Source organism: Micropterus salmoides, unplaced genomic scaffold (assembly GCF_014851395.1).
Source record: "Micropterus salmoides isolate LMB-PRFRI ecotype aquatic unplaced genomic scaffold, ASM1485139v1 Ms_hic_scaffold_10, whole genome shotgun sequence".
Taxonomy (NCBI): domain Eukaryota; kingdom Metazoa; phylum Chordata; class Actinopteri; order Centrarchiformes; family Centrarchidae; genus Micropterus; species Micropterus salmoides.
In genome coordinates, this window is record NW_024040041.1 from 28,291,329 (window position 1) to 28,312,614 (window position 21,286).

The following is a 21,286-nucleotide window of genomic DNA, read 5'->3' on the forward strand; positions in this document are numbered from 1 at the left end:
TTTGTCACGGCAAATACCCTCTTTAGATTAGAAATGAGCATTTAAATGCTTATTAAAAAAAAAAGGGGGGGTATGCACCCGACCCTCCTAGTCCTTCTGCGTACCCCCCACGTTCCAAGTCGCTCCTACGCCCCTGTGTTCATACAAAGGCTACATGCAGAATGTTTAAGATTTTATCTCTATCGTTAAAATAACAAACAGAGCCACAAAGGACCACTGCAATAATTGTAGTGTTACAATACAGTAATATAAAATACACTACATGATTATATATCATAATATATTGCTATTTCAAGTGTAAAGAGTTTTACAAGAGTTGTGAACTTTTACCACATTCTGCGATAATATAGGCTACCAAAGCAATAAAAAAACTATATTATATGAACACATAACAGCAGGTTAGTGCTGAATGCAGAGGATGCTATTGTTGATATTACAGCCTAATTATTTGAAGTCAGCAGCTGTTTGCACTCGTTTTGTCACAATTATGGCTGCTGAATTGGTGTGATGGATCAGCTCTGACATTTTCCTATGCATAGGCTACATAATTCACCTGGCTCCTCACCAAATTAATTATTTTCTCAGATTTAGCCCAACTCGACAGGTCCCTGGAGCTGCAGGTGATTTCTATATTGGGTTGTTTTGATGTGCTTTCTTTACTGATTTACTTCAATGATTAGAAAGGGGACTGTCAGTCATTTTTAACGTTACATGCACAGTAATGTCACAGCAAATATTGTGGGACATTAAGCAGAAATAAACTTGATAAAATTATAAACTTATATACAGAGGGAAAACTTTGCAGAGGAAACAGTTTTTAGTTTTTGAAATTCATGTGTGGATGCCCTGGGAGCTCAGGATTGTTCAGGAGGACGACTGCTTTACTCCAAACAGTATGAACCTGGACTGTGTGTGAGAACTTTTGGATGTGTAAAAACACAGAACATGAATTATCGTTTGATCCTGAGCGAGAGAAGTAGTCTAATACGGATGTCCGGACCTCGGGGACCTCATAGCTGGTTACGGTATTGGGTTAAAAGGAGATCTTGTGGAAACGAAAGCAAACGCAATCTACTCTTTCCGCGTTTTCACAAGCCTGCTCCTGAAGCTGCTGCCGCTGCCGCTGCCGCTGCAGCTGATAACACGAAGTTACAGAAACTACAGAAAACGAACCCAATGCTGTCCTAACGGTACCTGGTAAGTGAACGTAGCATTATTAGCTTAACTGCAACAGCAGGATTGTTGCTTATATTGAATTGTAGAACTCAAGGGCATCACTTTGTGTTGAAAAGTTGTGGGGACATAGGGGATAATTAGGGTGTGACGAGACACTTAGCTCGCGATACCGCGACACCATTAGGTTCATTAAAACGAGACGAAAAGATCTTTAAATAATGTTTTAAATATATCCTCATTGCTGAGATATGAGTGGGAGGTCTGGGGGAAACTTTGATAATTTATATCTTTATTTCCTGCATTGTGGTGAAAGTTTCTGCACCAATATGGTGGAAATGTTTTGCGGTTAAAGACCGCGGTGAAGTTAGTTTTAAGTTGGATATTCGACAGACATTCACCCAGGATCCAGTGACGGCTTTTTAGTCAGTTCACCCAGTGACGGTTGTATAAGTGCGGTTAGCTCACCTCTGATGGCTCGATTTTAACCAACGGGGGTTAGCTTAGGGACCATCAATAAATTACAATTGTGAAAACAGTGTTATGGGAAAATCATTATTTATTTCAATAGCTTCCAAGTCATGTGACACAGGGACTTCAAACCAATGCCGAACTGTAGTACTGCACTAGGTAAATGAGACACACCCCTTCATATTTGATTTGAGTGCATTTTTTATTTTATATGAATATTTATTCATAAAAATGAACTGACTTTTGTGGAATAAACTGGTGTGTTGTGCTCCGTGCTAGAAACAGGACATTCTTACTGTGATGGACTATATTGATGTTTTGTAATACAATTTTCCTTTGCAGTTTTTGATGCTGCCTTGCTATCCCATTGTGCTTGCTCACTCACACACGTGCTACTGTTGAGCCTAGCCAGTTAGATACAGAAAGGAGCACACACACTCAGAACTATAGAGTTTTAAACTGTGATCCTAACTTTACACTATAAAATAACACTTTAAATTATGACAATGTAGACCACCATCGCTCTAGTATAATGATAACAATTTAGGTTATAATGCTCCAAAATAATTCACAACAGCAGCCTCACAAGTGGAAGTGAACACCTGAATTCAATGATTCGGGGTGGTCCTTTAACTTTTGACAATTTAGTGTATATTGCAGTACATTTTTTTTGTTGTAACAAATCATGCTTTGAGAGTTTTGAGCTTTGAGAGTTTGTGCATGGCTGCTAACAAAATCAGTTTTTTGGAGGCTGTTGCTGTTTTTCAGAAAATAATGAAATAAATTATTTTTTCATAAATGTATATAAATGCACACAATGAAAATCAATGATATCAGTTTAATTGTATTTAATTTACAAATGTTGAAGTTTATCATATGGCGTTACTAAATCCTTCACCTGAATGGTTTCACTGGCTTCCCCAGAAATTGTGACCATCCTTCAGACAAAAAGCTCCAGAAATCTCAAAAAACTGAGCTGGTTGTGGTTCATATGTAGATTAAGAGAAAAGCAAAACCAAACCTACATGAGTGAATCGCACATATTAAAGTTTTGCCATACATGGTTCCTCACCCAGTGCTTTTCAATACTAATAGTTAATTATCAACAAACAAATACCTATGTTAAAAACTCTTAAACCACTTAAAAAATATATTTTCTTTTTTTCCCAAACAGCTAAAAGCTGACTCTACAAGGAGTTAAAGCCAGCGTGCCAAGTGAAGACAAACTGATGTCGCGCAAAAGGTAAATGAAATAATATTTATTTATATTTAATAATATTTATTCACAGCAAAGCAAGACATGAACAGTACGAGATACAATTTTTTGTCCATAATATGGCCTTCGACTCTTTGTTCATTTCATTTTCTTGTTCTCTCTGTACACAGTTTTTTTCTTTTTTGAGTCCCTGATTTTTGGTGAGACATTTTCATTTAGCTAGTCAGTTCACTTGTTGTCACATGTTTCCTTGAAACGGTGTGCAAGGGATCAACTGTCTGATTTGAATGTATTCCAGGCTCTTGTCAATTGTAACAATTAATTGTTAAAATTACCTGTGGACAAGAGGTACTTTTCAAATAATCAGTTTCCTTACAAGTAGCCTAAATGTCTTTTTTCTGGTAGTTGCACCTTCCATATTTGTTTACCTTTAATTTACACAGGCTTCCCCTAGCAACCCCATGTTTAACGTTATAATGCTATGGACTGTGAGTTATTTCCCCAGGCATTGATGTGGACATACAAGTGTGCATAAAGGGTTTAATAAGATTTGACAGTGGGACAGCCCTAAACCCTTTATTAAGGGAACACCCTCAAAGTCCATGAGTGTGGAGATTGTGAATTCATCCTACACAAACCTCATCAATATATACTTTGTTTATTTTAAGTATAGCAGATGTGACAATTAGTTTATCTTAAATACCATATTTAGATTGTCATTTTATGTTTCTGTGTGGTCATGTTGCATCTCCTTGTGGTCATTTAGTGTCTATATGTTGTCGTTTTGTGTCTCACAGCTTCCTGCCACAGCAGATTTACACTGACACTCCTCTGTGCAGATATATGAAATACTACACCACACTATACACAATATTATAGAAAACATAAAAAAATATTTGAGATGCAGTTTACATTTTCTTACAGAAGAGCTGGTCTCACCTTTTTTAAATTGTTTAACTAATGCTACTGTATTTTAATGAAAATTAGAGTGCCTCAGTATGCTGTGCAGCTATATATGAAGGCAAAAACAGAACTTTTGGATTGGATTTGGTTAGAAGATACTTACTATTAAGAGACCAGTGACACCGAAAACCATTCTGAAATTACCCTTAAGAAACTATGAGAAGCCACCTAGGCCAAAATTGAATACTTCGTTTGCACATCCATCCATACACGCTCGCATATACATACATACTGTCATGCACATACATACATACATACATACTTCCTTGCACATACATGCATACTTACTCATTTGTAAGTATGTGTGCATCCGCGAGGTGAGTATTTATGTGTGCAAGGTTAATATGTAAATATGTGCGAGTTTCAGAATGAGTTAAAGTACATTTACTTATTTGGCAGTCACTATTATCCCTGCAAAAAATGAAAAGTAATTGGTCATGACTGGGATTTGAACCAGGAACCTACAGCATGAACAACAATTATTCTGACACTGCACGATTCAAACAGACAAATACAGGAAAATTGGGTTTGTATTAGCAACTTAATAAAGCTCTGCTACAGCCGTAAGAGAGCCGTCAGTTATCAGCGATGCTCATATCAGATAAAATAACTAAGGATCCTAAATTTATACCACAGTTTTTATTAAGGTAGACTCTGTAGGTCAAAAAACTCTGTATTACTGGACAAACGAAATGCAACGATAAAAAGTATTAAAATATATTTAATTTAATAAAAACCTCAAGGATTATAACTTTAACAACACGTTTCAAGACATGCCGAAACCCTACATACCAAAATACCTTTTCTTAAGGTGAACTAACAGTGGGCTGATCTTCCATAAGGATGCGAGTGAGCAAGCGAGTATGTATGTATGTGCAAGCGAAGTATTAAATTTTGGCCAGGCTGCTACTCATAAAAAATGCACCTACCGACCCCTGTATGCATCTATGGTTTGTTATCTCGAGATCAGGAGAAAATTATCTTGTTATCACGGGAAAAACAACATTCGTTATCTAAAGATCACAAGATAATTATCCCGTGATCACAAAAAAATGGAATAAAAAAATAGTTGAATCGATGGCCGCTTAGGGCTTCCATAGAAAACACAATCAAGACATACTTTTAACTGAGCTCTGTGACTTTCCACCAAGAAATGCTAACTGCTCATCAGTTTATTTAATTTATTTATCAGCGATAGTGAGTGCTTGTGGCTGCTGCCAGATCTTACTCCTGCACTGTCACAGCCCTGGGTAAAATGTCCAACTCCACAACAACAGTTCAGTGAATAAGTTGAACTTATTTTAAAATGTCACTAACTGAATGATGATTTGTGTCGCAGAAAGGAACTACAGAAGGCCTTGTGCCGCTATACCACAAATACGCTCGCCTACATTGACACAGTAAGAGGATTCTGCAAGAGGATCTCTAAATGGATGCTTGGAAGGGAGTCAGAGCTGGAAATGATGAAGGACATCAAAGACAGGGCTGACAAAATTGACCTGAACATCAGCCATGTTACCCAGTCAAAGAAAAAAGGTACGGCTATATGGGAGTATATGAAGAGCAAGGTGACCCAGGTGACTGCAGACAGCAGGCGTGCAGAGCTGGAGAAGGAGCTGGCTGCTGTGGTGAAGGACACTCTGGGAGGCCTGGAGAAGCTGGACTGCTTCCTGGATGCAGTGGAGAAGCTGGCGGTCACCTCACTTCATGTGTTCAAGGAGGAGAACCAGGTGTTACACCTGCCCCAAGGGATCAGCTGTGAACAGGTTCAGGTTCTCATTGCTGCTGCACAGCTAATCTGCCCACAACTCCTCAAGTTTAAAAGAGATGCAAGTGTCTTCTTCCTTCCCAAACTTCAGAATGTGGAAGTGCTGTCCTATCAGCTGGACAAATACATTCAGACCACCCAGACAATCTGTGACAAGTTAGAGCAAAGGTAAACTTCATTGTGGTGGCAGAAAATTGATTGAATTGTCTTATATTCATGCTAATAATTATCCATTGTGTACTTATAGACACCTAACTCTGGCAAAATAAACAACATCTATAATAGAAAATTCATCTTTCTTTCACAGCTCTTTGAGTGGGTTTAGCCTTAAGATAGCTACTGACACTTTGGTAGAGCTCGATGTGGATTTGTCTGAAGATGAAATACAGAGGATGCTTTGTCACATTAATCAGCTCCATAAAATCAGGTAAGAATTTATCCCTGTGTGTTTTTGCCATATCATGGCAACACATTTGTGCATGGTGTTATTTATAGTAATATTAATGTAATCAGCATGATTTATATTAAAAGACTATTTCATACACACTGCATTAATCTCATTAGGATAAATCCTAATGACTTTGGTTTCCTATATTGCCATCATCCAGTCAAAGGTTTAGTTTATCAAATACTTTTAGGACCAAACACCTGCAGAACATTCCCATCAGCCTGATATGTACATTCTGTTTAGTGCAAAGACTGTTTATAAAGAGTTTGGTGCTGATTAGCAAGTTTTAGCATGCTAATGCACTAAGCTAAGGTGATGACCTGCTAAACATCAGCATGATAGCATTGTCATTGTGAGCATGTTCATATACTGGCATTAGCATGTAGGTCAAGCACCACTGTTGAAATGTTTTATAAAGGGAAACACAAAATTCAGGCGGCATGTGACAATTTAAAATATAAAATATAATCTTATGCAGGAAGGCTCTCAGGTATTCTGCATTGCTTTTGAATATGTATTTTAGATCCTTTTGTCATTTAAAATCATCCCTGCTGAGTCAGCACACATGCAGGCATGATGTAGTCTTTCCTCCTCTTTTGTGTCTTTTGTAACGGGGTGTCACCTCTTAAATGTGCTTGTGGCACCTCAATGATAAATTATTTCATTTTAATTAATTCATTATAAACTCCTGGACTTTAATAGCTCCTGTGTTTCAGTGGGTTTTCTGTTCATGGTCAAAACTTTCTGCACATTCAGAATCCCACAAGTTTGTGTTCTCTGATATGTTGGCAAAAAAAGTAATATTACAAGACTAACATCATGATTTAATGAGAATTACCTGTCATAAACCCTGCTGTGCATTACATTATTGCACTTCTGATATGGTAGTCCCTAGTGCGACTAAAATAAATTATAAAATGAAGCAGATCAAAAGCCCAAATAGAATTTTAAAATAACACAATTACCTTTGAGATTTTCTCTTTCTTCTTCTGTTCAGGATGAACCAGGACTTCCGGATGGTGTTCTTGTTTCAGGAGGAATCGGGTTCTGGCTTCATCAGTGAGTTCACCAAGCGACAGCCCGGGATGCTGCAGTTTCTCAATGAGCTGGAGGAGAATGCTGTTCAGCTAGACAGGATGAATAAGGGGGCAAAGATCTCCAGTGTTGCAGGCAGCTCAGTGGGGGCAGTTGGAGGTGTGCTTTCAATTGTTGGTTTGGCATTAATTCCAGTGACAGCTGGAGTGTCTCTAGGTCTGTTAATAGGTGGGACAGCACTGGGAATTACCAGTGGGGTCAACAGTCTTGTCACCACAGCCACAGAGATCGGAATAAACCGTAAACATCAAAAGAAAGCCAGTGAAGTCTTCCAGAGCTTCATGAAGGATGTGCAGATTCTCCAGGATTGTCTGGACGATGTGATCAAAAGAGAAACAGATAAGATAGATGAGGCTATACCAGTAGGAAAGGTGCTTTGTAAAGCTGGTGCTATCAGAAATGGAATTTATGCGCTTGTTGATGCTGCCTCTGCTGCTAAGATGTTGAGAAGTGAAGAGCTGATTGTAAGTGCTGGCAAGGTGGTGGCCCAGGAAGGTAAAGCATTTCGTAACGTGCCCAGGGTGGCCTCAGAAGTCCCAGATATCGGTCAGGTAGCAGTCAAAGGGCCTCTTGCCCTCTCCAAGTCAGCCAGGGCCGGTTTCATTGCAGTCAATGCTCTTTTTCTTGGCATGGATATCTTCTTCATCTGTAAAGACAGCATTGGTCTGGCCAAAGGCAGCGAGACTGAAGTCTCACAGTTCATCAGAGCCAGAGCTACACTTTGGAGCTCAGAGATGGACTCGTGGCAGAAGATCCATGACTCCCTGTGCAAAGGTCTGCTGACGTCAGAGGAAAAACAAGCTCTCCTGGAGACGCCATTTTATTCAGAGATGGAGCTGAATAAACAAAGTGAAATGGAAATGAAATTATGAAGTGGACTAAAGACATGAAAGGAAAACATTTTTGTGTAATACAGTAGTGCAGTGAACAGAGATTACTATGTGCCTTTTCCCAACTCTGATGGTGTGTTCAGAGATGAAATCCATTTAAGGTGATCAAATCATGCATGAAAATTCAACCCTGCTTGTATTAAAGTTGTGTTTAGCACCGAATAACTTCTATTCTACCTCTAATCTATTGCTGAAGAATTCTTAATTAGCTATAATTCTTTTGTTAAGCTTGTTTTAAAACATAATGATAAAAATGTAAAAGTAAAATAACTATTTTATTTTAAGTTGCTGTCGCTGTCATATAAATATAGCAGAGTAGAATTTTATGCAAAATATATTCTGTACAATATGTATGATCTGCATTATTCGCTCCACATTTTTCATGCACAATCAAATAAAGTAAACATGTTGTAATGAGTAACTGTATGAATATGATCAGGGAATTCCTGAAAACGAGCATTGCTCTACCTGAAATTAATAAAGGTGAAAAAAGTTTAAGCAAAGGATAACAGCAGGCTACTCAACTGTACTGTTTGCAAGGCCAAATAACTAATTTTAGTTTTCAGCATGATGCTCGTTGCCACACACAACGCAACAAGCAGGAAAGAAGTGCTGAGATTCATCTTACATCAATAACAAAACATTTTACAGTCACATCCGAGGACACAGGGGAAGTCAAACAGATACCAACTTTACAAATTTCCAAACACTGCTGTCAGGCTCAACACTGGCAGTGATCCTTATTGAAAACGAGTGATCTATCTATGTTTATATCTATAAAGTGTTCTCAATAATTATAAAAATCAATTCTAAATGGCTTGGAACCAACGGCAAGCACAAAAGGATTTACAAAAAATGACCAGCAGGTGTCGGGCTGCACCTCCATCAGCTGTGATCTCCTGGAGCCACTTGATCAAACATGCTCCACTAAGTTAATTCGGCAGTGCCTAAAGATTCATCCTACCTGTACCAAAAACAGAACAGATAATCAAAAAGGACCTTTTTTTTTTTTTTTTTTTAACTACTAAAACATCTGACATTGACTCGGTAGAAACACATGCTTCGCATCGAAATAATTATGTTCAGACATATGCGTAGCAGCCATTATACATGAGACATGTCCCCCCCCATTTCAAAATTGATGTTTTGCCCCCTCACCTTTTTCAGGCGATTTCGGAGTTGGCTCATACTCCATATCAGACATGATTAAACGGTTGAAACGCGGACAAAAAAACATGTAGCCTAACATTAGGCCTCTGAAAAAAAGTCCGACACCACGCAAAGGTGGTGCTGAAAACTCAAGGGGGAAAAAAAGAGTTCACTCCAGGCTGGTGCAGTCGGTTGATATTACAGACTTTTCTTTTGTGCTGCTGTTACTTAGCCTGAAGACAGTAGTGAGGACGCCTGCAGCGGTGGATAGTTAGACTAGTAGCCTAATGCAAATTTGCAAAATGAATGTATAAAATAAACAAAGTCATTGGCACAATTTCACGTTCCTTTTTAAAACTATACTTTTACTCTTTACTCTAGCATTTTCTTTAGGCCACTACTGTTAATAGCGCCACATTTTCACATTGATACCTTCATAATTTACATAATGTCTGTAACATGCATCAGGCTTCATTAACCGAAATGAGCTGGGCAGATGCAAAAATATAAACAAAACAGGTAAGTGTCTTTTCATTTTAAGGCTTTATTGTTCTACTAATACAACAGAAATCCAGTGAGCGCACACCATGGCCGTGTTGGAAAGCTGCCTGCGTCACTCTTCGACAAGCCAGCAAACAAATACTACTTTAACTTTCCATTAACGGCGCATTTAAAGCGTATTCACTCTCTGCAGAGCTAATGTAGAACTCACACTGTAACATCTAAGTCAGATGATCACTGGATTGATTCTGATATATTTACAGTATCCTGTTGTTGAAAAGAGCTTTCTTTGACAGACATTAGCCTGTTTCTTTCACATCAGTTAGGCTACTATTTGTTTTAACGATGTCCGACGGTGAGTCCATAAACAGAATGTTGCAGGAGAAACTAATCTTGGCTTTCACTCAGCAGCTACCAGCTGTTATTAATTCACCAAACATTAGTTTTTTAGATGCACAGAGAGAGAGAGAAAATATGGGTGGATAAAACAGTCCTGTTGGGCTTTACTCGTGACGCACAGCTTCCTCCATATGAAGGTTTACCTGCTTCAACAATGAGCTGCTCTGTGTTACTGCCACAATGATTCTTGGCGTTGTAAAGATTATTTAGATGCTTTAGGAATAATCAGATTGTATGGGCTGCCAGCACTACTGTAAAGCAAGTGGTTTGGTTGGCTACATCTTCATGTTAGAGAGGAGTTTCTAGTTTCGAAAATGTATTTTAAGGCCCCCACAAATGCCCCCACAAATGCTTTGTCTGACCAGGGACAAACTCCTGGGCCATTTGTTTGCCCCTGTCCTTGACCATAACACCCTGTGTCCTGAGGTGTGTATGTGTCACTGCTACATGTCCATAAACAATTTAAAAGTAGTCAAAATTGTCACACAGAGATGAGAATCCTAAAGTATTTTAAGAGGAAGAGGTCAGAGGTCACAGGAGTAGGAGTAGAAAAAATAAGGAGGATGAGCTTGTAAGTTGTATGGATATCTACTAGATATACTGTATATTGTAATATTCACATAGTAAAGGATTTTGTTAGGTCATTGGCATGTCTTCAGAGTTTGCATTGAAGACAGTTCTGTGTTCACAAACAGGGCCAAGTGAGACACAGGACATATCTTAGGATAACTAAATACAACTGTACTGCGGCTACATTAACTAGCAGCTGTTCCATGGTTTTTATAGTATGTAGTCGGTTTTGTTCAAGTTATGTTAAACTGCACCTGAGTTTTTATAATCTCCCCTCTCCAGTCTATTCTCCATCTTTTGTCACGGCAAATACCCTCTTTAGATTAGAAATGAGCATTTAAATGCTTTATTAAAAAAAAAATAGGGGGGGTATGCACCCGAACCCTCCTAGTCCTTCTGCGTACCCCCCACGTTCCAAGTCGCTCCTACGCCCCTGTGTTCATACAAAGGCTACATGCAGAATGTTTAAGATTTTATTCTCTATCGTTAAAATAACAAACAGAGCCACAAAGGACCACTGCAATAATTGTAGTGTGTACAATACAGTAATATAAAATACACTACATGATTATATAATCATAATTATATTGCTAATTTCAAGTGTAAAGAGTTTTACAAGAGTTGTGAACTTTTACCACATTCTTGCGATAATATAGGCTACCAAAGCAATAAAAAAAACTAATATTATATGAACACATAAAATACAGCAGGTTAGTGCTGAATGCAGAGGATGCTATTGTTGATATTACAGCCTAATTATTTGAAGTCAGCAGCTGTTTGCACTCGTTTTGTCACAATTATGGCTGCTGAATTGGTGTGATGGATCAGCTCTGACATTTTCCTATGCATAGGCTACATAATTCACCTGGCTCCTCACCAAATTAATTATTTTCTCAGATTTAGCCCAACTCGACAGGTCCCTGGAGCTGCAGGTGATTTCTATATTGGGTTGTTTTGATGTGCTTTCTTTACTGATTTACTTCAATGATTAGAAAGGGGACTGTCAGTCATTTTTAACGTTACATGCACAGTAATGTCACAGCAAATATTGTGGGACATTTAAGCAGAAATAAACTTGATAAAATTATAAACTTATATACAGAGGGAAAACTTTGCAGAGGAAACAGTTTTTAGTTTTTGAAATTCATGTGTGGATGCCCTGATGGAGCTCAGGATTGTTCAGGAGGACGACTGCTTTACTCCAAACAGTATGAACCTGGACTGTGTGTGAGAACTTTTGGATGTGTAGAAGAACACAGAACATGAATTATCGTTTGATCCTGAGCGAGAGAAGTAGTCTAATACGGATGTCCGGACCTCGGGGACCTCATAGCTGGTTACGGTATTGGGTTAAAAGGAGATCTTGTGGAAACGAAAGCAAACGCAATCTACTCTTTCCGCGTTTTCACAAGCCTGCTCCTGAAGCTGCTGCCGCTGCCGCTGCCGCTGCAGCTGATAACACGAAGTTACAGAAACTACAGAAAACGAACCCAATGCTGTCCTAACGGTACCTGGTAAGTGAACGTAGCATTATTAGCTTAACTGCAACAGCAGGATTGTTGCTTATATTGAATTGTAGAACTCAAGGGCATCACTTTGTGTTGAAAAGTTGTGGGGACATAGGGGATAAGATTAGGGGTGTGACGAGACACTTAGCTCGCGATACCGCGACACCATTAGGTTCATTAAAACGAGACGAAAAGATCTTTAAATAATGTTTTAAATATATCCTCATTGCTGAGATATGAGTGGGAGGTCTGGGGGAAACTTTGATAATTTATATCTTTATTTCCTGCATTGTGGTGAAAGTTTCTGCACCAATATGGTGGAAATGTTTTGCGGTTAAAGACCGCGGTGAAGTTAGTTTTAAGTTGGATATTCGACAGACATTCACCCAGGATCCAGTGACGGCTTTTTAGTCAGTTCACCCAGTGACGGTTGTATAAGTGCGGTTAGCTCACCTCTGATGGCTCGATTTTAACCAACGGGGGTTAGCTTAGGGACCATCAATAAATTACAATTGTGAAAACAGTGTTATGGGAAAATCATTATTTATTTCAATAGCTTCCAAGTCATGTGACACAGGGACTTCAAACCAATGCCGAACTGTAGTACTGCACTAGGTAAATGAGACACACCCCTTCATATTTGATTTGAGTGCATTTTTTATTTTATATGAATATTTATTCATAAAAATGAACTGACTTTTGTGGAATAAACTGGTGTTGTTTGTGCTCCGTGCTAGAAACAGGACATTCTTACTGTGATGGACTATATTGATGTTTTGTAATACAATTTTCCTTTGCAGTTTTTGATGCTGCCTTGCTATCCCATTGTGCTTGCTCACTCACACACGTGCTACTGTTGAGCCTAGCCAGTTAGATACAGAAAGGAGCACACACACTCAGAACTATAGAGTTTTAACACTGTGATCCTAACTTTACACTATAAAATAACACTTTAAATTATGACAATGTAGACCACCATCGCTCTAGTATAATGATAACAATTTAGGTTATAATGCTCCAAAATAATTCACAACAGCAGCCTCACAAGTGGAAGTGAACACCTGAATTCAATGATTCGGGGTGTGTCCTTTAACTTTTGACAATTTAGTGTATATTGCAGTACATTTTTTTTTGTTGTAACAAATCATGCTTTGAGAGTTTTGAGCTTTGAGAGTTTGTGCATGGCTGCTAACAAAATCAGTTTTTTGGAGGCTGTTGCTGTTTTTCAGAAAATAATGAAATAAATTATTTTTTCATAAATGTATATAAATGCACACAATGAAAATCAATGATATCAGTTTAATTGTATTTAATTTACAAATGTTGAAGTTTATCATATGGCGTTACTAAATCCTTCACCTGAATGGTTTCACTGGCTTCCCCAGAAATTGTGACCATCCTTCAGACAAAAAGCTCCAGAAATCTCAAAAAACTGAGCTGGTTGTGGTTCATATGTAGATTAAGAGAAAAGCAAAACCAAACCTACATGAGTGAATCGCACATATTAAAGTTTTGCCATACATGGTTCCTCACCCAGTGCTTTTCAATACTAATAGTTAATTATCAACAAACAAATACCTATGTTAAAAACTCTTAAACCACTTAAAAAATATATTTTCTTTTTTTCCCAAACAGCTAAAAGCTGACTCTACAAGGAGTTAAAGCCAGCGTGCCAAGTGAAGACAAACTGATGTCGCGCAAAAGGTAAATGAAATAATATTTATTTATATTTAATAATATTTATTCACAGCAAAGCAAGACATGAACAGTACGAGATACAATTTTTTTGTCCATAAATATGGCCTTCGACTCTTTGTTCATTTCATTTTCTTGTTCTCTCTGTACACAGTTTTTTTCTTTTTTGAGTCCCTGATTTTTGGTGAGACATTTTCATTTAGCTAGTCAGTTCACTTGTTGTCACATGTTTCCTTGAAACGGTGTGCAAGGGATCAACTGTCTGATTTGAATGTATTCCAGGCTCTTGTCAATTGTAACAATTAATTGTTAAAATTACCTGTGGACAAGAGGTACTTTTCAAATAATCAGTTTCCTTACAAGTAGCCTAAATGTCTTTTTTCTGGTAGTTGCACCTTCCATATTTGTTTACCTTTAATTTACACAGGCTTCCCCTAGCAACCCCATGTTTAACGTTATAATGCTATGGACTGTGAGTTATTTCCCCAGGCATTGATGTGGACATACAAGTGTGCATAAAGGGTTTAATAAGATTTGACAGTGGGACAGCCCTAAACCCTTTATTAAGGGAACACACCTCAAAGTCCATGAGTGTGGAGATTGTGAATTCATCCTACACAAACCTCATCAATATATACTTTGTTTATTTTAAGTATAGCAGATGTGACAATTAGTTTATCTTAAATACCATATTTAGATTGTCATTTTATGTTTCTGTGTGGTCATGTTGCATCTCCTTGTGGTCATTTAGTGTCTATATGTTGTCGTTTTGTGTCTCACAGCTTCCTGCCACAGCAGATTTACACTGACACTCCTCTGTGCAGATATATGAAATACTACACCACACTATACACAATATTATAGAAAACATAAAAAAAATATTTGAGATGCAGTTTACATTTTCTTACAGAAGAGCTGGTCTCACCTTTTTTAAATTGTTTAACTAATGCTACTGTATTTTAATGAAAAATTAGAGTGCCTCAGTATGCTGTGCAGCTATAATATGAAGGCAAAAACAAGAACTTTTGGATTGGATTTGGTTAGAAGATACTTACTATTAAGAGACCAGTGACACCGAAAACCATTCTGAAATTACCCTTAAGAAACTATGAGAAGCCACCTAGGCCAAAATTGAATACTTCGTTTGCACATCCATCCATACACGCTCGCATATACATACATACTGTCATGCACATACATACATACATACATACTTCCTTGCACATACATGCATACTTACTCATTTGTAAGTATGTGTGCATCCGCGAGGTGAGTATTTATGTGTGCAAGGTTAATATGTAAATATGTGCGAGTTTCAGAATGAGTTAAAGTACATTTACTTATTTGGCAGTCACTATTATCCCTGCAAAAAATGAAAAGTAATTGGTCATGACTGGGATTTGAACCAGGAACCTACAGCATGAACAACAATTATTCTGACACTGCACGATTCAAACAGACAAATACAGGAAAATTGGGTTTGTATTAGCAACTTAATAAAGCTCTGCTACAGCCGTAAGAGAGCCGTCAGTTATCAGCGATGCTCATATCAGATAAAATAACTAAGGATCCTAAATTTATACCACAGTTTTTATTAAGGTAGACTCTGTAGGTCAAAAAACTCTGTATTACTGGACAAACGAAATGCAACGATAAAAAGTATTAAAATATATTTAATTTAATAAAAACCTCAAGGATTATAACTTTAACAACACGTTTCAAGACATGCCGAAACCCTACATACCAAAATACCTTTTCTTAAGGTGAACTAACAGTGGGCTGATCTTCCATAAGGATGCGAGTGAGCAAGCGAGTATGTATGTATGTGCAAGCGAAGTATTAAATTTTGGCCAGGCTGCTACTCATAAAAAATGCACCTACCGACCCCTGTATGCATCTATGGTTTGTTATCTCGAGATCAGGAGAAAATTATCTTGTTATCACGGGAAAAACAACATTCGTTATCTAAAGATCACAAGATAATTATCCCGTGATCACAAAAAAATGGAATAAAAAAAATAGTTGAATCGATGGCCGCTTAGGGCTTCCATAGAAAACACAATCAAGACATACTTTTAACTGAGCTCTGTGACTTTCCACCAAGAAATGCTAACTGCTCATCAGTTTATTTAATTTATTTATCAGCGATAGTGAGTGCTTGTGGCTGCTGCCAGATCTTACTCCTGCACTGTCACAGCCCTGGGTAAAATGTCCAACTCCACAACAACAGTTCAGTGAATAAGTTGAACTTATTTTAAAATGTCACTAACTGAATGATGATTTGTGTTGCAGAAAGAAACTACAGAAGGCCTTGTGCCGCTATACCACAAATACGCTCGCCTACATTGACACAGTAAGAGGATTCTGCAAGAGGATCTCTAAATGGATGCTTGGAAGGAAGTCAGAGTTCGACATGATGAAGGACATCAAAGACAGGGCTGACAAAATTGACCTGAACATCAGCCATGTTACCCAGTCAAAGAAAAAAGGTAAGGCTATATGGGAGTATATGAAGAGCAAGGTGACCCAGGTGACTGCAGACAGCAGGCGTGCAGAGCTGGAGAAGGAGCTGGCTGCTGTGGTGAAGGACACTCTGGGAGGCCTGGAGAAGCTGGACTACTTCCTGGATGCAGTGGAGAAACTGGCGGTCACCTCACTTCATGTGTTCAAGGAGGAGAACCAGGTGTTACACCTGCCCCAAGGGATCAGCTGTGAACAGGTTCAGGTTCTCATTGCTGCTGCACAGCTAATCTGCCCACAACTCCTCGAGTTTAAAAGAGATGCAAGTGTCTTCTTCCTTCCCAAACTTCAGAATGTGGAAGTGCTGTCCTATCAGCTGGACAAATACATTCGGACCACCCAGACAATCTGTGACAAGTTAGAGAAAAGGTAAACTTCATTGTGGTGGCAGAAAATTGATGGAATTGTCTTATATTCATGCTAATAATTATCCATTGTGTACTTATGGACACCTAACTCTGGCAAAATAAACAACATCTATAATAGAAAATTCATCTTTCTTTCACAGCTCTTTGAGTGGGTTTAGCCTTAAGATAGCTACTGACACTTTGGTAGAGCTCGATGTGGATTTGTCTGAAGATGAAATACAGAGGATGCTTTGTCACATTAATCAGCTCCATAAAATCAGGTAAGAATTTATCCCTGTGTGTTTTTGCCATATCATGGCAACACATTTGTGCATGGTGTTATTTATAGTAATATTAATGTAATCAGCATGATTTATATTAAAAGACTATTTCATACACACTGCATTAATCTCATTAGGATAAATCCTAATGACTTTGGTTTCCTATATTGCCATCATCCAGTCAAAGGTTTAGTTTGTCCAATACTTTTATGACCAAACACCTGCAGAACATTCCCATCAGCCTGATATGTACATTCTGTTTAGTGCAAAGACTGTTTATAAAAGAGTTTGGTGCTGATTAGCAAGTTTTAGCATGCTAATGCACTAAGCTAAGGTGATGACCTGCTAAACATCAGCATGATAGCATTGTCATTGTGAGCATGTTCATATACTGGCATGAGCATGTAGGTCAAGCACCACTGTTGAAATGTTTTATAAAGGGAAACACAAAATTCAGGCGGCATGTGACAATTTAAAATATAAAAACTATAATCTAATGCAGGAAGGCTCTCAGGTATTCTGCATTGCTTTTGAATATGTATTTTAGATCCTTTTGTCATTTAAAATCATCCCTGCTGAGTCAACACACATGCAGGCATGATGTAGTCTTTCCTCCTTTTTTGTGTCTTTTGTAACGGGGTGTCACCTCTTAAATGTGCTTGCGGCACCTCAATGATAAATTATTTCATTTTAATTAATTCATTATAAACTCCTGGACTTTAATAGCTCCTGTATTTCAGCGGGTTTTCTGTTCATGGTCAAAACTTTCTGCACATTCAGAATCCCACATATTTGTGTTCTCTGATATGTTGGCAAAAAAAGTCGTAATATTACAAGACTAACATCATGATTTAATGAGAATTACCTGTCATAAACCCTGCTGTGCATTACATTATTGCACTTCTGATATGGTAGTCCCTAGTGCGACTACAATATATTATAAAATGAAGCAGATCATAATTATCTTAGAGATTTTCTCTTTCTTCTTCTGTTCAGGATGAACCAGGACTTCCGGATGGTGTTCTTGTTTCAGGAGGAATCGTGTTCTGGCTTCATCAATGAGTTCACCAAGCGACAGCCCGGGATGCTGCAGTTTCTCAATGAGCTGGAGGCGAATGCTGTTCAGCTAGACAGGATGAATAAGGGGGCAAAGATCTCCAGTGTTGCAGGCAGCTCTGTGGGGGCAGTTGGAGGTGTGCTTTCTATCATTGGTTTGGCATTAATTCCTGTAACAGCTGGAGTGTCTCTAGCTCTGTCAATGACTGGGGTAGGGATGGGAATTACCAATGGGGTCAACAGTCTTGTCACCACAGCCACAGAGATCAGAGTAAACTCTACACAAAAAAACAAAGCCAATGTAGCCTTCCAGAGCTTCATGAAGGATGTGCAGAGTCTGCAGGATTGTCTGGAGAAGGTGAGCAGTCAAACCGTCACCACAATAGAAACAAGTAAGAGAGATGTGGCTGCGGGAGTAGGCAAGGTGGTTGGTAACGCTTTTACTGTTGTAAAAGGGATTGATTCGCTTGTTGATGCTGCCTCTGCTTTGCTAAGTGAAGAGCTGATTGCAGGTGCTGGAAAGGTGGTGGCCCAGGAAGGTAAAGCCTTACGTAACGTTCCCAGGGTGGCCTCAGAAGTCCCAGATATTGGTCAGGCAGCAGTCAAAGGGCCTTTTGCCCTCTCCAAATCATCCAGGGGTCTTTTCATTGCACTCAATGCTCTTTCCCTTGGCCTGGATATCATCTTCATCTGTAAAGACAGTGTCAGTCTGGCCAAAGGCAGCGAGACTGAAGTCTCAAAGTTCATCAGAGCCAGAGCTGCACTTTGGCGATCAGAGATGGACTCGTGGCAGAAGATCCATGACTCCCTGTGCAAAGGTCTGAAGACATCAGAGAAAAACAGAGCTGTCCTGGAGACGCCATTTTATCCAGAGATGGAGCTGAGGATAGAAGCAGAGACAGAAGCAGAAGCAGAAACAGAAGCAGAAACAGAAGCAGAAACAGAAGCAAAACTGAAAGAAAAATGGTTTTGTGTAATCCTGTCTACTGCAGCGGTGGCAATGCTCACTGTGCCTTTTTGCTTGTCTTTGAACTATGTTTAGATCCATTTTATATAAAAATCCTGCATACAGCAGAAAACCACTGATCATCCACAATCATTCCAGCGTGTCTTTCAGGAATTTTTAGCTGCGATTCTTAAGACATAAACCATTTCACTCTTAACATTTTTTAATGATTATATAGCCAGCATGACTTTTGTTCCTTGTCAGATTTTATATACTTTAACTTTTGCTATGATTAAGATTTCTTTAGTATATATGCATATGACATTTAGTAGTGAAGACTTAATCTGAGAATCATTGTATGTTGGCTGTTAACCTTAAATCTACATTTACAGATTATCTCATTATTTTGAGATAATCTTAGGGGTCAACCAATAATCGGCCTGGCTGATTATTAGCGCAGATATTAAGCATTTTTCCAATAATATGCGTCGCTCATTTTAAAATCAGATAGCAGAGATAATTAATTAATAAAAAAATGCGCTCCTTTGGCTCTGATGCAGCCGCCTTTCTCTGTTTGTAGTCACATCATTCAATATCGATTATTCTTATGATGTCAAATCATTATAAGGCTGATTTTTGCTCCTGAGTGAAAGTTGAAGAAACCAGAGGACGCCAAAGAGTAAAATGTATTAGTAACTTACTGGTATCGATGGCCCACTTGAAGCACTTATCAAAATTGACACCAGTTATCTGTGAAGCTGTACTCCACCAGTGGATTATATTCTGACAAAAATTGCCTTGTTACGTTGGCAAAGGTCCAGACGATCCAATCCAATAAAATATTTAGTCCAAAACACATTATTATAACAATAAATACACACGGACTGCTATTGCTTAGCTTTATGTTAGCCTAACTACAGCTAGCATGTAAACAAAAAACGCTTCTGTCAACGGCCCACAATAGCCAATGAGTGTCCACGTAGCCAGGAAGTGCCAGTCCCCTTTCTTTCGTGTATACACCGACGCCGAGCCACCAGTAGCGCAGAGGAAGACTGGCGCTTCACACGCACACACACATAACATGCGCCAGTTTAAAAATATGCAAGAATATTTCCCACAGACATATTTATATATTGTCGAATACAAAAACTTCTCGAGCCGGAATTCCGGCACAGAGTCCGAGAACTTTAATCCCTGAGTTTATGATAATTTATCACTCATAGGGTACAAATATTATTTGCTATTTATAAAGATAAAACATGACAATTAACTTCAATCTTGTTATTTTCAACAAAGTTTATTGTTGGAGTTTGTGTTATTCTAAATTTTGACACCAAGATTAAAAATTTTACAGCAACTGTATATCGGTTCCAAATATCGGTCATCGGTCTAATTAGTTGCTAATAATTGGGATTGGCCAGGAAAAAAACATATTGGTCGATCCCTAATTATATTATCAATGCCTTTATCATCATATATTATGCGTTACTTTTAAATGTTTGCTGTCATTACAGACAATTTAGAACAGGCATTACAAAGTTATGGTGTTTGCTGGGGTACCTATCCTGCTCATCTTTAAAATGTTTTATTGTTGCAATGCAAATTTTACAATGTTATCTTGATTCATTTTCTGTAACTCCAATTTCACCAAGCTCTTCTGCATCCCTGACTTGATAAAAGAGCTGTATTATAGTTAAGTAATCCAAATAAATGAAAACTCTGTGCACATGCATTAGCATTTACAATAATAAACAGTAACCTCATGTAAATCTGCCGTGTTCCTCATTCTTTAAAGGTTCGGTGTGTAAGTTTTAGTGACATCTAGTGGTAAGGGTTGCGAATTGCACCCCCCCTCCCCTATCCAAGCTAGTAGTATAGCTACGGTGCCTGAGACAGGACAAAGATGTCATCTATGAGATAGCGGAGAGTTGCCAGTCAAGAATTGAGGTTTCTTTAGATAGATATATTAAAAATTATATTTACTTAAGTATTCAGTAAAACCATATGTTTTTTATTATTTATTTTATTGTTCTTTGTTCATTAATAAACAACAGCCACATCAAGAAATGAAGTGCTACATGATGTCTCATACTCCTGTAATACAGTATTTTACATCTTGGGAGGGTTGGCTCATATGGACTAACCAAAGTAAATGAAGAACATCTCAAAAACTATCACATCTAGTGCATCAAGTATGACCACTGTTACGGCCCTAGAGCCGTGGGTCTTGTGTTTTGGTGTGTATTTCTCCTGTAGTTCTCCAGGTACTGCCCTTCCCCTTCTTGCTGTG

The 21,286-nt window shown here is 38.3% G+C and overlaps 2 protein-coding genes across 2 annotated transcripts; both read left to right on the plus strand.

The window, feature by feature from the left end:
* Positions 1-1,063: 1,063 nt before the first annotated feature.
* On the plus strand, positions 1,064-8,445 carry LOC119894223. Its single transcript, XM_038706852.1, has 5 exons — positions 1,064-1,197; positions 2,819-2,887; positions 5,163-5,759; positions 5,899-6,018; positions 7,037-8,445. Exons 2-5 carry the CDS (start codon positions 2,874-2,876, stop codon positions 8,004-8,006), a joined length of 1,701 nt encoding a protein of 566 aa, XP_038562780.1. The 5' UTR covers positions 1,064-1,197; positions 2,819-2,873; the 3' UTR covers positions 8,007-8,445.
* A 3,511-nt stretch (positions 8,446-11,956) lies between these two features.
* Positions 11,957-20,765, plus strand: LOC119894194. The gene is made up of 5 exons (XM_038706792.1): positions 11,957-12,157; positions 13,787-13,855; positions 16,139-16,735; positions 16,875-16,994; positions 17,991-20,765. The coding sequence occupies exons 2-5, from the start codon at positions 13,842-13,844 to the stop codon at positions 19,090-19,092; spliced, it is 1,833 nt and encodes a 610-aa protein (XP_038562720.1). The 5' UTR covers positions 11,957-12,157; positions 13,787-13,841; the 3' UTR covers positions 19,093-20,765.
* Positions 20,766-21,286: the final 521 nt, after the last annotated feature.

Coding starts and splice junctions, on each gene's coding strand:
- LOC119894223 (XM_038706852.1), top strand. Junction 5,760..5,898: donor TGTGACAAGTTAGAGCAAAG/GTAAACTTCATT, acceptor TTTCTTTCACAG/CTCTTTGAGTGGGTTTAGCC. Junction 6,019..7,036: donor AATCAGCTCCATAAAATCAG/GTAAGAATTTAT, acceptor TCTTCTGTTCAG/GATGAACCAGGACTTCCGGA.
- LOC119894194 (XM_038706792.1), top strand. Junction 16,736..16,874: donor TGTGACAAGTTAGAGAAAAG/GTAAACTTCATT, acceptor TTTCTTTCACAG/CTCTTTGAGTGGGTTTAGCC. Junction 16,995..17,990: donor AATCAGCTCCATAAAATCAG/GTAAGAATTTAT, acceptor TCTTCTGTTCAG/GATGAACCAGGACTTCCGGA.